This window comes from Colletotrichum jinshuiense, chromosome 9 (assembly GCF_051148585.1).
Source record: "Colletotrichum jinshuiense chromosome 9, complete sequence".
In the NCBI taxonomy this organism is placed as follows: domain Eukaryota; kingdom Fungi; phylum Ascomycota; class Sordariomycetes; order Glomerellales; family Glomerellaceae; genus Colletotrichum; species Colletotrichum jinshuiense.
The window spans coordinates 856,276-870,392 of NC_139316.1; the positions used below are offsets into that span (position 1 = coordinate 856,276).

At 56.0% G+C, this 14,117-nt stretch overlaps 4 protein-coding genes across 4 annotated transcripts; 2 read left to right on the forward strand and 2 right to left on the reverse strand.

The window, feature by feature from the left end:
* Nucleotides 1-326: 326 nt before the first annotated feature.
* On the forward strand, nt 327-2,411 carry EsH8_IX_000250 (SH3 domain-containing protein; the record flags this gene model as incomplete). Its single annotated transcript, XM_083266586.1, has 3 exons — nt 327-456; nt 526-1,838; nt 1,890-2,411. The coding sequence occupies 3 exons, from the start codon at nt 327-329 to the stop codon at nt 2,409-2,411; spliced, it is 1,965 nt and encodes a 654-aa protein (XP_083130151.1).
* Nucleotides 2,412-5,238: 2,827 nt separating this feature from the next.
* Nucleotides 5,239-5,731, reverse strand: EsH8_IX_000251 (uncharacterized protein; the record flags this gene model as incomplete). Its single annotated transcript, XM_083266587.1, has 4 exons — nt 5,239-5,329; nt 5,389-5,571; nt 5,657-5,676; nt 5,729-5,731. 4 exons carry the CDS (start codon nt 5,729-5,731, stop codon nt 5,239-5,241), a joined length of 297 nt encoding a protein of 98 aa, XP_083130152.1.
* Nucleotides 5,732-6,158: 427 nt separating this feature from the next.
* On the forward strand, nt 6,159-7,412 carry EsH8_IX_000252 (mitochondrial 54S ribosomal protein mL44; the record flags this gene model as incomplete). Its single annotated transcript, XM_083266588.1, has 1 exon — nt 6,159-7,412. One exon carries the CDS (start codon nt 6,159-6,161, stop codon nt 7,410-7,412), a length of 1,254 nt encoding a protein of 417 aa, XP_083130153.1.
* Nucleotides 7,413-8,000: 588 nt separating this feature from the next.
* EsH8_IX_000253 (acyl transferase/acyl hydrolase/lysophospholipase) lies at nt 8,001-10,519 on the reverse strand (the record flags this gene model as incomplete). The annotated part of the gene is made up of 2 exons (XM_083266589.1): nt 8,001-9,992; nt 10,046-10,519. The coding sequence occupies 2 exons, from the start codon at nt 10,517-10,519 to the stop codon at nt 8,001-8,003; spliced, it is 2,466 nt and encodes an 821-aa protein (XP_083130154.1).
* Between the last annotated feature and the right edge of the window lie 3,598 nt (nt 10,520-14,117).

Consider the following 14,117-nt stretch of genomic DNA (forward strand, 5'->3'; position numbering starts at 1 on the left):
GAGACCAAGGCCAACTCTTCCTTCCTCGTCACGGCACGTCCCGAGCAACACGACTCCCTGGCTGGTCCTATTTACAGCTTGTCCATTCTTTTGACGACCACCTCACGAACATACCCATTCATCTGGATCCCTTGAGCATTCCCGATCGCCAGCCTCTCCCGTGCGCGCCAGTGATCCTCCCTCGGCTTCCAGATACCCCGCCTCGACCCACGACATTGACGACGCAAAGTATCATTATCCCACCTTCATCTCCGTATCGCGACGACTGCTGGCTGGCCTAGTCGGATTGCCCCGTCTCAGTCCACCACACACCGGCTACCGCAAACATGCCTCACAACCATCATGGCCACAGGCATCTGCCTCGCAACCCGGACTTCTGGAGCGATGTTGGAGACAAGTTCAAGAACCTGAACCCCTTCGCGTCCGACGAAGACGACAGTGGAACTACCAATGGAGGTAATCTCAGAATCAGACAAGACGACGGTGACGATCGCACTACAACAAAGCTCGCTAATACGAAGAAAGCTCGATCAACTGTCATCCGCACCGTCTACCAGACCGTTACTGACGGCGCCAACGCCGCTGCTGCCAGCTCCTCATCATCCACGAAGCTCATCGTCGCAGAATCGCCCCTTCCTACGAGGACGAGGTCAACGACGTCTGTAAAGTCGGCCGAGACCACCGTTGCGAGGGCCGGCGCACCCGTCGTCAAGTCCGCCGAAGCCTCGTCCACCACCAATGCCGATTTGACTTCGTCTTTGCCCTCCGTCATTGAAGAGCCCCTCAGTGAGAGCATCCCCACTACGCTCGCCATCGCGACCGATGCCCCGACTTTCGCAAAGTCGACCAGGACCGCCGCTGCGACGGCAGACAACGCCAGCCTTGTGTCCACTCCTTCAGCGAGCGCTACGTCTGCGAGCGAAGAGTCGACGAGCACTGGTACGAGCGGCGCCGCCAAGGCCGGTATTGCTATTGGTGTTTTGGCCGGTGCCTTGGTTGTTTTCCTGCTCGTCTTTTTCCTTTTCAACCGTCGCAAGAGGCAGTTGGAGCAGCAGCGCCTGTCCGACGAGGACGAGAAACCCTTCGGTGCCGCCACCATGGGCAGGAACCCCCGAGCTCCTCGTATTAGTCTCCGACCTGTCACTCAATTCCTGCCCAATCTTAACCTCGACAAGCGCGCCAGCAAGGGGCCCAATGCCACCATGAACGCCAACCTTGCTCCGGCCGCTGCGATGGGCGCTCGTGCCCCTGGCCAGACCGCATGGGGAGAGAGATCGTTGACGAACCAAGGCGCAAACCCTGCCAACAACCCCTTCGGCGCCCAGGCTGAGAGAATCAACGGACCCATCCCTGAGGAATCAGTCACCTCACTGAGCCTCAACGAAAAGCCCCTGCCTGCCGTCGCAGATGCCGCTCCCGTAACTGCGAATGCGCCAGCAACTGCCGGTGCTGATGGCGCAGCCAACGGCATTGCCATTACCACTGGCGCTGTCGCGGCGGCTGGAGCTGCTTCTCTCGCAGTTGGAGGAGCCTTGACGCGTAAGGCGTCCACCCGTAAGGATGGTCCCAAGGCGCTCGACCTTACTCTGCCTCCCCCTCCCGCGCCCTTGACTCCCGTTCCTGCCTCTCCTGCCGGTACGACGTTCAGCGCCGATACCGCCGGCCCTGGTCACCAGTCCACTGGTTCCACCGGCTCTGCTGCCATTGCCGCTGCCGGTGGGCCCGCCAACACGACTGTTCACCGCGTGCAACTCGACTTCAAGCCTACCCTCGAGGACGAACTGGAACTTAGAGCTGGTCAGCTTGTGCGCCTCCTCCACGAGTACGACGACGGCTGGGTAAGTCATGTGGTGTCCAACTCGATGACTCTCGTGCTAACATTCTACTAGGCGCTCTGCATCCGCTTGGATAGGTCCCAACAGGGTGTGGTACCTCGCACCTGCTTGTCCGCTCGCCCTGTCAAGCCTAGACCTCCTCAGAACCAAGGGCCTCCTCGTGGTCCCCCCATGGGCCCCGGTGCCCAACGCGGCCCCGGTCCTAACTTCCCTCCTGGTCAACGCCCCATGACTCCCCAAGGCGGCCCCCACGGTGGTCCTCACGGTGGCCCACCTTACCCTCGTCCCGAGTCACCTGCTCGCTCCATGGGACCTGGACCTCGACCCGCTTCGCCGGCCGGTAGTGGCCCCATGGGACCCGGAGGCCGATCTCAGTCTCCCGGCCCCCGTTACCAAGGGCCTCCGGGACAGAGGCCGCAGAGCCCTGGCGGAATGGGACACAAGCAGGGACCCCAGGGCCCCACCAGAATTCCCCAGCCGAGTCGAATGAACCCCGGCGGCCCCATGCCTCAGAGTCGTCCAGGTCCGCCAGTGGGACCTGTCGGCCGCAAGCCTGTTCCTGGACAGGCCGTGTAAATTGTACCAAGACGGCTGATATACACTGATTCCCTGCGTATATAATGTCTTTTGGCACAAAAGACTGGGGATTCATCTTTCACGTTTGGCGATAGACCAAGGTCTGCGATGCATTCTGGACAGTACGGGCAAGGCGTTTCTGCGAACAACCAAAAAAGAATCCCGGGGGCTTGTTTTTCCCCACAACTGGACTCTTATGATGAATCCGACAATAGGGGTGAGAACAACGATGCGGTTTTGTTTTTCATCTTTTACCTTTCAAGTCACTCATTCACGACACAACTTTTGATACACCCTTTGCGGCATGGCCTCGACCAACCCTGCAATTTCTTTTCTTTTACGTTTCTCCACACTCGCTCAAAACTCGTTTCTGCGATTCAATTCATATACCTTGCCCGACTCGGTCCGGCCGGCGCAACGTCTTGCACCGGCGACGAGCATGGGACTGGAAGCGCCTTAGTGCTTAATGTATATTGCTCACTCTTGTTGTTGATTTCGGCTCTTCTCGTTCTTGTTTTTTTTCTTGCAGCTCTGGTGGCTGGGTGGTCGTCGCAAACGTTGGCGACTAGTAGGGCGGAATGATGCGTGTTACGTTGATTCTTTTGGATGCCTTGAAAGGAGAGGCATAAAGACGACGGGCAAGATGGGAAGATGATTCGGGTGGATGAACTGGGAGAGGAGACGCTTCTTCTCCCGAGGATGACTGGGACGCTAGAGCTGCTTGTGTCGAGCAAGCTAGATAGACAATGAGATGCCCATACCTGAATAAGCTTCGTCCCGCTGCGTTTGTGCTTTTGCAGTTTTTCAAGCTTCACCTCCTCTTTCTGAAAGATATAGATCCACAAGACTGCAACCGGTAACATCGTCCGGATTCAAGGAAGCTCATTTTGTGAGGGATGAGCCTAGTAACCCGGGTCTCTTCGGCCGGCCAAACACCGTCTCCCAGGCCCTGGGCATGCAACGTTGGTTCATTTCAAAATGGTCGCTATACAACGGGCTGACACGATGGCCCCCTCACATCTCACGAAGATTTATCGAGTACGGCATTCACACCAAAACCCTGGAAGAGAGCTGCCATGCCGAGGATCCATCCGGGGCTTCGGTATCTTCCCAGCCAGCTACCGGCGTCTGCCAGCTTGTTGCATCCTCTGAGTGTACGGGGCCGACTGCCGGCGAGGATAGACCAGACCACAAGCATCACATTTCCGGAGCCTGCCTGGGGGTTGTTGTTGTTGCATGGAATACCGCACTCGCTGATGGTCTCGGACTGGTACCCAAGGAGACGGTGTAGGCTCCGAGCGCAGTTTGGGGCCTCGGTCGTGGCACAATGGTCAATAAGGCCCCGGGAATAAGATGTCGTCTCAGACCAATTGTTTGCTCTATGGTCTGGCCGAATTAGAGAGAGAGAGAAGAGAAAAGAAAACAAGCCCCATCTTGCTCGCTTTTCACTGTCCTGCCGACCTATCGTTAGTACCAACTCCTGGAAGGGCTGGTGGTCCTCCCGCGTGCATAGTGCGCTGACACACGGGTGGCCCTGCCTTCTTGGCCCAATGTCATTAATCCTGGGTAGGGAGCGCTTGTGCCACGAGCCAAGACGTTAGGGATGCTCTGTCAACAAACGTCACGATGTGTCGGGCGGCTATTTGATGGAAATATTAGGAAGACTGTTTCCAGGAGCATTGTCGTCCTGAAGAGCATCGCTAGGGATGAACGGGTAAGATAGCGGCGTGTTGCTGGTATTGGAGCAGATATCCAAGGGCCTGGAATCTCAAAAAAGAGGCACATCGCAGGGGCTTCGGCGACAGGACTATCGATATCCTGGAGGTATGGAATCATGCTCTTTTCGCCAGAATTGAAGGCCCCATTCATTGCACATGGCAATGAGGTTCCCGGACGATGGTCACATTCCCTCACGGGAGAAAAGTGCCACGTCAACTAAAGTAATGCATCGTGTGAAGTGCCCACCTCTGCCTTGTTCATAGGCAAAGTAATAGAGGCACCTCTTTGCATGCAGTTCAACTAGACCGTTTCCCAGATACGTTGCAAGGTTGACGGCGCAGAATGCCAAACCGATAAGGCGCCACTGGAAGGGCTTGCATGTCTTGGTAGGTGGTTTACATGAAATTCGACTCTGAGATGCTATGCGACAAATGCCGTAGGTTGCGAGAGTGAGTGACGATGGTTTCAACCGTAGCCTCGACCTTGCATGACAAATACAACATGTTCCCGAGGGGTATGCGCAGACAGCCTACGTCGTTCAAGAGCTTCGACGTAGCACACCTGCCGACGCCTTGCTTAGTAGAGGGCGAATAGCACAGAGTGGCGTCAGCTGAAGTTGCGCATTTGTGCTGTTGTGTCTGCTTGGCCTCAAAGTCAGCAATATGCTTGTGGTATAGAACCCGAACATCAACATCGCGTCGATTTCTGCCTGCAAAAGGAAATTCGCCTGGTTCTTCTTTTCCAGAAGTTCATTGGTGGGCTGGGCATCCATTCAGTTGATCAGAAATGGTAAAAAAGGGTTTGTTCTACAAGGAGCTTCGGCTTTCGTCATTGCAGTCCGCACATGAGAACGTCTCCGCGATTCCAACATGCCGCCTTGTAACCCTCGAGTGTTGCCCACTGGGTGTCTCACAATTTTCGTCTGCCAAAAATACAACGTTCATGGAAGGGCTGCCATGACTGTGATCAGACTTCATAAAGGTGCGTGGCAAACCAGATATACGGCAGCTCCCGAAGTGTCTGTTGGTCGCAATTACCGCTTCCACGCGGCGCTCAATTCGTTGGGTACCATATATACATTGTACAATTTTTCGACCGCCCGAGTCGTTTATGAGTTCTGGATCGCCTCCGCCTGCGTCGTATCCTTGGCCTTCCTCGCGGCCTGTTCTCTGTCGTACTCGATCAATTGCTTCGACCAGCTGTGCCCCGAAATTAGCCAATATGCTCGTCATAAAACAGTCGCGCAGCGCAAACGTACTATCTGCTGGGGAAGAATGAGCCCTCCCGAGGCATCACGTAGCGCACCTCCTTCTCGGCGCTGATCTTCCAAATGACGGCGACAACGCCGGCCATGACGGTGCCGATGACAAACGTGTTCCTCTTCCAGTTCGCTGGCTGGGCATACCAACCACCGGCCGGCGACCAGACGTGCTTGGGGTAACTTTATCGCGGGAGACGTGGGTTAGAGGAGCTACTCGAGTGATCGTGGTGGTTTGCGTCGGGGGATGCGCAAGGGTAGAACTTACGGAACCTTAGGACCGCCTCCCTGCACCAGAGTTAGCAATTGGCCATGGATCTTCAATAATGAAACGGCTTACCATTTTGACTGTAATCTCAATATGAGGATCTAGATGATGTGGTGATGGCAATCGCTTTCCCGCCTCGACAAGACTGGAGCTTTTGCAGCGTCTCGACGTCGTGAATCTGGAGGTGCCCATTCCTCAAGAGTGGAGCCGGAACCGCCCGGAGCCCCGGAAGGCGAATATTCCGCGCTCTCTCTGGCTCGTGCACGTCCCCCCTAGCGTCCTACTGGAGCTCACACGACTCGAATGGTTCGGCTCCAGAAACTTTTTCGTGACGGGAGACCGGCGCTGAGAAGGGACGTGGACTTTTCCTTTGCGATCAACCTAGCGAACTCCATTGCTCGGCCGCCACCACCACTCTGTACAACACCAATTGATCTCGTGCATTATTTTCCCGCTCCTTTTACCCGGTCATACCGAAATCGCCCTTCGAACAGCCTCCCCGATGAAGAGGTTAAGGATATCAAGATGCACCGGGCAGCTGCTCAACGCCCAAGGCAGGACACACGCCTCGACGTGCCTGACGCCCATTTCCTTTAGAACACAGCAATTCGCCCACAACAACCCGGTACGGACACTATCAAGCTCCTCTCCCTCAGCGGCGGCAGCAGTAGAAGCCGACAGCTTCCTCGAGCTCGACCAAACCACGACGACAGCCTCGAAACACCTCCCGTCCCCTCCCCCCGAGAAGGCCCTGAGCTCAGCTAAGCTCGCCGCCCTCCACGCCCGCCTCTCCCTCCCCGAGAAGCTGCCCCTCCAGACACTCGCGCGCTGCCTAGTCGACCCCTCGGCCGACCCGAGCCCCAACTTCAACAACGCCAACCTCGCCGTCGTCGGTGGCTCCCTCGTCAGCTACCATGTCTCCGAGTGGCTCATCGCCCACTACCCGCGCCTGCCCATGGCCATCCTCTACGAGGCCATGCGTGCCTACGCCGGCTCCGACTCCCTGTACCGCGTGGCGAGCCAATGGGGTGTTGACAGCGCCGCCGCTCCGGGAGAGGAGGTCGACCCGGGCCTGCTGCAGTGGTCCCAGGACCCGGCCGCTGGCGTCGTTCACGGCCGCTGGGGTTATGTCCGTAAGGAGCACCGTCACCTCGACAAGTTCAAGTGGCGCCGCTCCGTTTCGTCCAGAGTCATCCTCGACGACGAGTTCGGTGACACCCTCCACAACCCGGAGCAGAACCCGCTCGAGCCCGCCGCAGACCCGCAGGACCCGGCCGTTATTAGGGAGCAGTACATGAAGCTGCGTAACAACGCGTACGCCGCCTTCGTCCGCGCCACCACGGGAGCCGTGTACGCACACTCGGGCCGCGACGCCGTGCGCTCCTTCATCGACGCCCACATCCTCAGCCGCAAGATCGACCTCGAGAAGCTCTTCAGCTTCAAGCTGCCCACCCGCGAGCTGGCGATGCTCTGCGCCCGCGAGGGCTTCGAGGCCCCCGTTGCTCGCCTCGAGAGCGAGACGGGTCGTCTCAGCAGGACGCCCGTGTACGTTGTTGGTATTTACAGCGGCGGGGACAAGCTCGGCGAGGGTACTGGCGCCAGCCTCGACTTCGCGCGCCTGCAGGCATCCATGAACGCTCTCAAGGCGTGGTACCTGTACAGCCCCGGCGCCAAGGTGCGGGTGCCGAGCGACATGCTCGTCGAGGGCGCCAAGCCGTGGCAGCCTGTGCACATCGACATGGGAGAGATCGTCTAAAGGACAGATGAGGTGAGAGGGGGAGGAGAGGGAGGGGGAGGGGGAGAAAACTCCATCAACTGTAATTCATCCATGGGAGGAGGAAGCGAAGCGAGATGAAGCAAAGACAGGATGTTGTTGAACCGCCGGGGGGACAACAGGCGATCCCGGACAACCAATGCCGTTTGGCAGTGTACATTTTTGAAACAAGGACATGTAGAAGGTTTACGGGCATGTCTCTGTAAGATGAATAGATCTGTAAAAACAATGACACACTCCTCGATACGGGGCGATTTTTTTCTGAAACTTATGCGGGCGGGCTCTTTCACAGCCAGCCGTGCCCTCGGTAGGCTAGGGTGGTGAATCTTCTTCTTTTTGCTACTTGTGAAGTCTAATTCGTGCTATGAGAGAGTGGCGGTGCTCGGTACATCGATAGAATGGCTATCAAGGGGTGGGAGGGTTAAAGGAGGAAGAAGAAAATTTAAGGGGCCTAACAAAAGTGTCAAACGGATTGTATTATTATGTACACGTATATGTACGCCTCGCTGCAGAAAATTCCTTCGCCTTCCCGGGTATATTCCAATCTACAAACTCCCAAATCACGACAAATCAGCTAAACTGATCGCCCTCTCCCAGCTTGTGGGCCAAACCCCGCCTCATCAGCCTCCTGTACCTGTCCTTGCGCGATCTCTCCTCTCGGTCCAGCCTGAGTTTCTTCTTGCGCTCGTACACGGCCCGCACAGTCCCGCGGATCTGCTCCCGCCCCTCGGCGTAGTTGGCTCGCGCCAACGCGGCGACGTCGTCGATCTGACTCGGGCTGTAGACGAAGTTCCACGTGCTCAGGAAATCGGTGGTCCCCGGGTTGACGCCGGGGACCTTGGGGTTGGCGAGGTAGGGCAGGTAGATGATGGCGATGCCGGCGTCCGGCTCCATGAGCTGCCACGAGTTGGCCTCGGTAATGGCCTTGGAGGGGGGAGGGGTGTCCGAGGCGCGCTCCTGCGTCGTGCCGACCCACACGGTGCAGTAGCCCAGCTCACCCGCCTCCTCATCGCCCGGGGTGAATTTGGCCGCCTGGCCGCTCTTTGTTTCCTCGTCTGGCTTGTGATGGCCCTCCTCGGCCCGGTGCTCGCGCTGGTGTTCTTTCGCCTCGCGGAGCTTCTTGTCCGTCTCCTGTGTGGATGCGGCCTCAGCCTCCTGGAGCTCGTCGCGGACCTGCTTGGAGGACTCGCCGGCCTTGGGCCAGCCGACGCCTACAGGCCAGCCCTTAATGCCGCGCTGGCGGGCGTAGCCGTCGGCGACGGCGAGCCAGTTGTCGGTTTTGATGTCTGCCGAGGCGTCGAAGGCGACGACGACATCAACGTTCCGGCCAGGGCGAAGGAGCGGGTAGATGGGGAGGTTGTTGGACATGCCGGCGTCCATGAGCTGGATGTACTCCGTGCTGTAGGTGCTCTTAGGGGCCGTCTTGGGTAACTTGTCCTCCATACCGTACGCGAAGTTGGCTACCGTGCCGGGGTCGATGGGATGGACCTTGCTGAGGTCGTCATTGTAGCCAAAGATCATGCCGTCCAAGGCGGCAAACCCGGCCAGACTCTGGACGAGGGGCCTGATCTCGTTGTAGTAGTGACTGAGGGTCGCGCAGAACGCGCTTCCGAACACGCCCATGAGGAAAGGCACGCGGGTCTCGGGGAGGTGAAACCCTTCTTCAGGGGGCACGTCAACGCCATTGTTAAACCGCCGTCCCATGGCCCAGGTGGGAATACCAGCGGAGAACTCCTCGCAAAAGAACTCGTACGGCGTGATCTCGAACCACTGGAACCAGGCCTCTCTTTTGGCAACCTCTTTGGCAACTTCTGATGTAGGAGGAATGCCTGCAGTCCCGTCGACTTCGACCTCAGGGATCACATGGCGGACAGCCGTGTAGATGGGGAGCGGGTTCTGGCCATACTTGACGTATTCTCGTTGGTTGGATAGCTTGAAGTCCTGCTCGCTCACTTCGAGGTCTCCTTTTGGGACCAGAAACCTTGCCGCCAGCAGCAGTCCATAGACGTCAACCAGTCCAAAGGCGGCACCCGGGTCTCCCTTGAGCTTCTCGACAAGACCACTGAGGAGATACTTGCTCGTTGGTGCAGACAGCAGAGTTTGGAAAGCCTCGGGCGGGTAGGCAATGTGAACCCCCGCGCGAGCCTTTAGATGTTGTAAGACGCGGTTAAGATTACCACCGGAGATGGTCGAGTGGTAAAGTATCTGCAACCAACACGAGCCGCTCACGCCGGAGGTGTAGGTGAGGCAGTCGAACAGGCCGTCCTCGTCGGCGGCAAGCATGGAGCCGGTGCCAGCAACGAGGGCCCTCAAGCCGCCTCCGGAGCCGCACATGGCGATGGTCGGTACATCATCAGGGTGGACGTCCTTTTCATCAATGCCGAGATACTTGGCCAAGGCCATGGTAGTGACTCTCTTTCTCCTCGCCAAGAACTCTTTCTCGTCTTCGCAAAGATCGTTGGATACCCTCACCTTGGCGGCATACTGCACCTCAGGGTTGATAAAGTGATCATGGGCCTCTCGCCATATCTCATCGGCCAGGGATCCAGGTGCCATGGATAACTTGTTCTATTAGCGCGTCGAAACAACTCATGCGAGAGCTGAAGAGAACTCACCTCCCTCTGGAGTTTCCGGATGTACCCAGGAACTAGCCTGGACCATTCTGGCAGGATGAAGCCGACGATCTTGTCGGCAGTCCATTCGATGTCGGTAGCATTGGATAAGGTCTCAAACTTGAGAGCAAAATTGTACCATGCCGACTCGTTGGAGCCGGCGCCTCCGGTCTGGGCCGTCGGCCTACGGACCCCGTTCTTTCTGTCCTGCTCGGCGAGCGATAATTGGTGGAATTCTTCAGATGGATAGAGCCACCAGATGAACAGCCCGCCAACGACTATCGCGACGGGAATTGACGTCCTCTTCGGCGGGACTTTCTCGCTGGCAGTAAAGAAGCTGTGCTGCGACTGGCGAGACAGCGTGGGCCTCCTGTGAACGAGGAGCCCGTGGGCCCTGATACGGCCAACGGTGACGCTGTGAATGCTTCTTGCACTCCGGCGCATCGCGTCGCGGGAATACACCGCAAAGGATCTCATCTTGGCGATCTGATGAGGCTGGAGACGAGGGACATGACTGGCTGGGCGAGGCAGATTTGGTGTTGTTGGCGTTGCTGATCAGCGGTGATTGGCGTGGGGGGTGGTGGTGGCTGCTATCCCAGAGTTTACGGTTCCGGCGATGCCGTCTTCTTCATCGTAGGTTCTCTTCAATGTCTGATGATGAGTGAAAAATGAGTCCAAGAGGGCCAGGGCAGCTTAGAAAAGCGCCAGAGCCGTATGAGCGCAAAAGCGAGGCGCAAGGCAGTGAAGTGAGCTAGCTCGCTCAACAACTCTCTGCTAACCCTGGTCTGCCCGTTGACATCATTGAGGCATGATCTGGATTGGTGGATCAGAAGCAAGGACAAGCCAGGGGGCGAAGGGGCGGACCTTCATCAGACGAGTTAAGATGCGACCTGTGCTTCCTGCGAAATTAGGCGGAAACCAAAGTCTTTCACTACGTCAACAGCTTATCCACTCTCCGTTGAGAATGCTCCGGGCAGGTTCATTCGCCAATTGAAATATGGATCCAAGCACCGGTCGTGGCTACCTTGTGGCGCCAGTATTTCCATCCCCCCGGCCTCTGCCGCCTGCACGCTTGTCAATTCGCCCATGTGATAATGACGAGTCTGAAATGTCACGGTCACCTTTCAAGTTGTCCGAGTCTAGAACCGCACAGGCTCCTCAGAACACCTCATAACCTAATCATCGGGAGGATCCAGCGGGTCAGCTCCTGCCAACTCACATCCGGGGTAACTGGATTGCCTCCACAGGAAAGAAAGTGCCTGCTCCTTCCAGCAACTTGGATTGCTTAGGTTTCGCCACTATCTTTGAGAGGCTCACCACGTCGGCAGCTGGGCAGTCTCTCGAAACCAAGTGGTTCACCTAAGCTCGTCGCCGAGGAACACGCCAGCTCAGGAATGTGCAGATTTTGCCGTTGCGAATTTTCTCATACAGCCGTTATCGCCTAACACAGGTCCAATTCCACACATAAAGATATGCAATTCACACACCGTACCCTGGGAATTTTCTGTAGAGACGGCGACTTTCTGAAAGCCAGTCACCACAACCAGGTCACCCGTTCAAAAATCCTTCAATCATTTAAATAAAAATTGGCCCGTTGGATTTTAATTGAGCGACTCGGTATACCCTACCTTCCTATCAAGCAAATGCTTGAAAGTAACTCGTCCAAGTTGATTCACGTGTTTTGGTCTGTATCTATCTCTGTTGCACACGCGCGCACGCACACACAGCCATTTGGATTCCCAAGTGTCGAATACCTAGGATTGAAGTAACAACAACAAAAACAAATTTCACCGTTTCGCCCACGACGAGTCAAGGGATTGGCTAGCTCCCAAGGTCTCCTGCCAACCATATTTGTCTCACTTACCTTCGCGGCTCTTTGAGCAGCCAGGTGCCAGTCTAAACAGGCGCCGCTCCAAGATTGAATCGAGCCGGAGTCAAGGACTTGCGTAAGACTCAATAATGTGCATAAGGATTGTGCAAGCAAATGCGTGGCCCACTGCTGTGACTTCATCAGAGGCTAAGGTGCCCCGAGGCAAGTGGTGCCTCATCAACCACATCCAACGACACTTGCAAGTTCCGGTTAAGAATTGGCTTCTGCTATCTGCCAATCTTCCTGGTTTCCTAAAAAAAGACATTTTATCCCTATTCTCAACTATTCGCTTGTGGATTTGGCCCCGTGTCTTGCGCTGGCAGTCTTGTGCGCGGCCATGAACCCTCGGCGCTGGACTCCCTTCGGGGGCCGTTTCCGTTTCTCCGGGGGCAAGTAGAAGACAGGTGCTTCCGCATTATCGTCTTGCTGAGGTAGACAAGCTGCCCCCTCTTCTTGCCCTCTTCTTTCAGTTTCTCCCGTGGCGTTGTTTTCTTGGTCCGCCAATAATAGCAGAGACTACCCAGTGAGTATTTTTGGTTCGTTTTCTTTGTGTCCAACTCGCGTCCTCAACATGGGAACCCTTTGTATGAAATACATACTGTCACAAAACGATACTTCGTCCAAAAATGGCGGTTCAGTCTATCCCGGAAAGATCAAAGTAGCATCGTTTGGCATCGTCTGAAATCACCTTCAGATCTAGCTAACAGACAACATCAGGTCGTTGTTTTTGTCCATGAGCAAGGGCTTATACTATTTGTGGCTCGGCGGTGATAATCTCGTCATGAATATGTGGGGTAGGGGACACCATACTGAGCGAAGACTGGTAGTAGCAGCGGGAGTCTACACGCTTTAGTAGAAGGTGTAGTTATTTGCTACGAGAGTTGGCATGTCAAGAAGCGTATGGCCAAGTGAAACAAATACGCTCCACAAATGTAGGTCAGAGTTATGAGTTCATATGGCACATAACCAAGCACCGAACGATGCACCAAGTACTACATGACGAACGGTTTGAAAGCCCATGATGCGATCAGCTGCCCATAGCGGGCTCTTACTTTCCTGGTCTCGGGGATTCACGACTTCACACTCAACACGGGGTAGCCTCTAAACTGGCCCGGATTACCATGTAAACGCCACAGAAGTCCAACGGCCCGAGTACTACAAGACTTTGACGCAATATTTCGAGCTTGTATAACGGCATCGTCTTCCATGCGATCATGATGTTGACCCGGCGAGACGATGGACCAAAACAATAACTTGCCTGTTCATATTGTAGGCAAAAACGACGTCGCAGCCGTCTGACAAGGTCGTCCTTGTCAGTGGCTCAGACACATCACCAATACCTACAACCCCAGGTTGGGAGCTTGGACAAGTTCAATGCGCGGCAGTTCATGCACTCCCAAGCTTACAAAAAGGGTGAGCACTCGAAAATGGGGGCTCGAGCCGCCTCCTAGCGTTGGAAACTGGCGTCAATGTCGTAATATGCACCGACGACCTTATCTTGCAGCTGAGGGCAAGCTGCATCGAGCCCGTGCAAGGGGGGGATGAGCCGCATAGTGGGCCCGCGTACCGTTCAGTTGAACGACGGCGAGGCCGTTGAAGGCGTGGATGTCATTATTGTACCCATCGGACATCGGCCAAACTGCTCCTTTGTCTGCGGAGCTTTCCCACGCTGTCACCGATCCGAAAGCCCCACTTCTTCCGGACTTGTGCCAAGATATCATTCCGGCAGACTGCCCCGAACTTGCTTGCTTGCACAAGCTACTGCGCCATAAACGACAGTGCCGCGTCGTACTGAGAACTCCACACCCGTTGCTATCTCACAGGTGTGGGCTGGCAAGTCCAATCCACCACCTGGATTGCGGGCGGGGGGATGGCAATTCTGGTAGCAAGACCGAACTTTCTATCGGCTGGTAGCGTGGGGGCACCTTCGCTGGATACATACATACAAATGTATCGCCTATCTGAAACTGGCAAAAGAGCTTTTCGGCCATGGTTGAATGATGTTATTATTTAGGCCGGCGGGAGCAGAGACAATATGTCCTCGACAGAGGGAAAAAGAGCAAGGCAGTTTGATAGAGATAGATTGATGGGTGGCTTGCTTTGACAAAATGAAGCGGCAGGCTCACTGGTGTTTGCGAGCGTACGAGAACCCACAACGTTGGCTATTTTTGTTTTTTGTTTGTTTATGCCTTGTCTGTTACCACA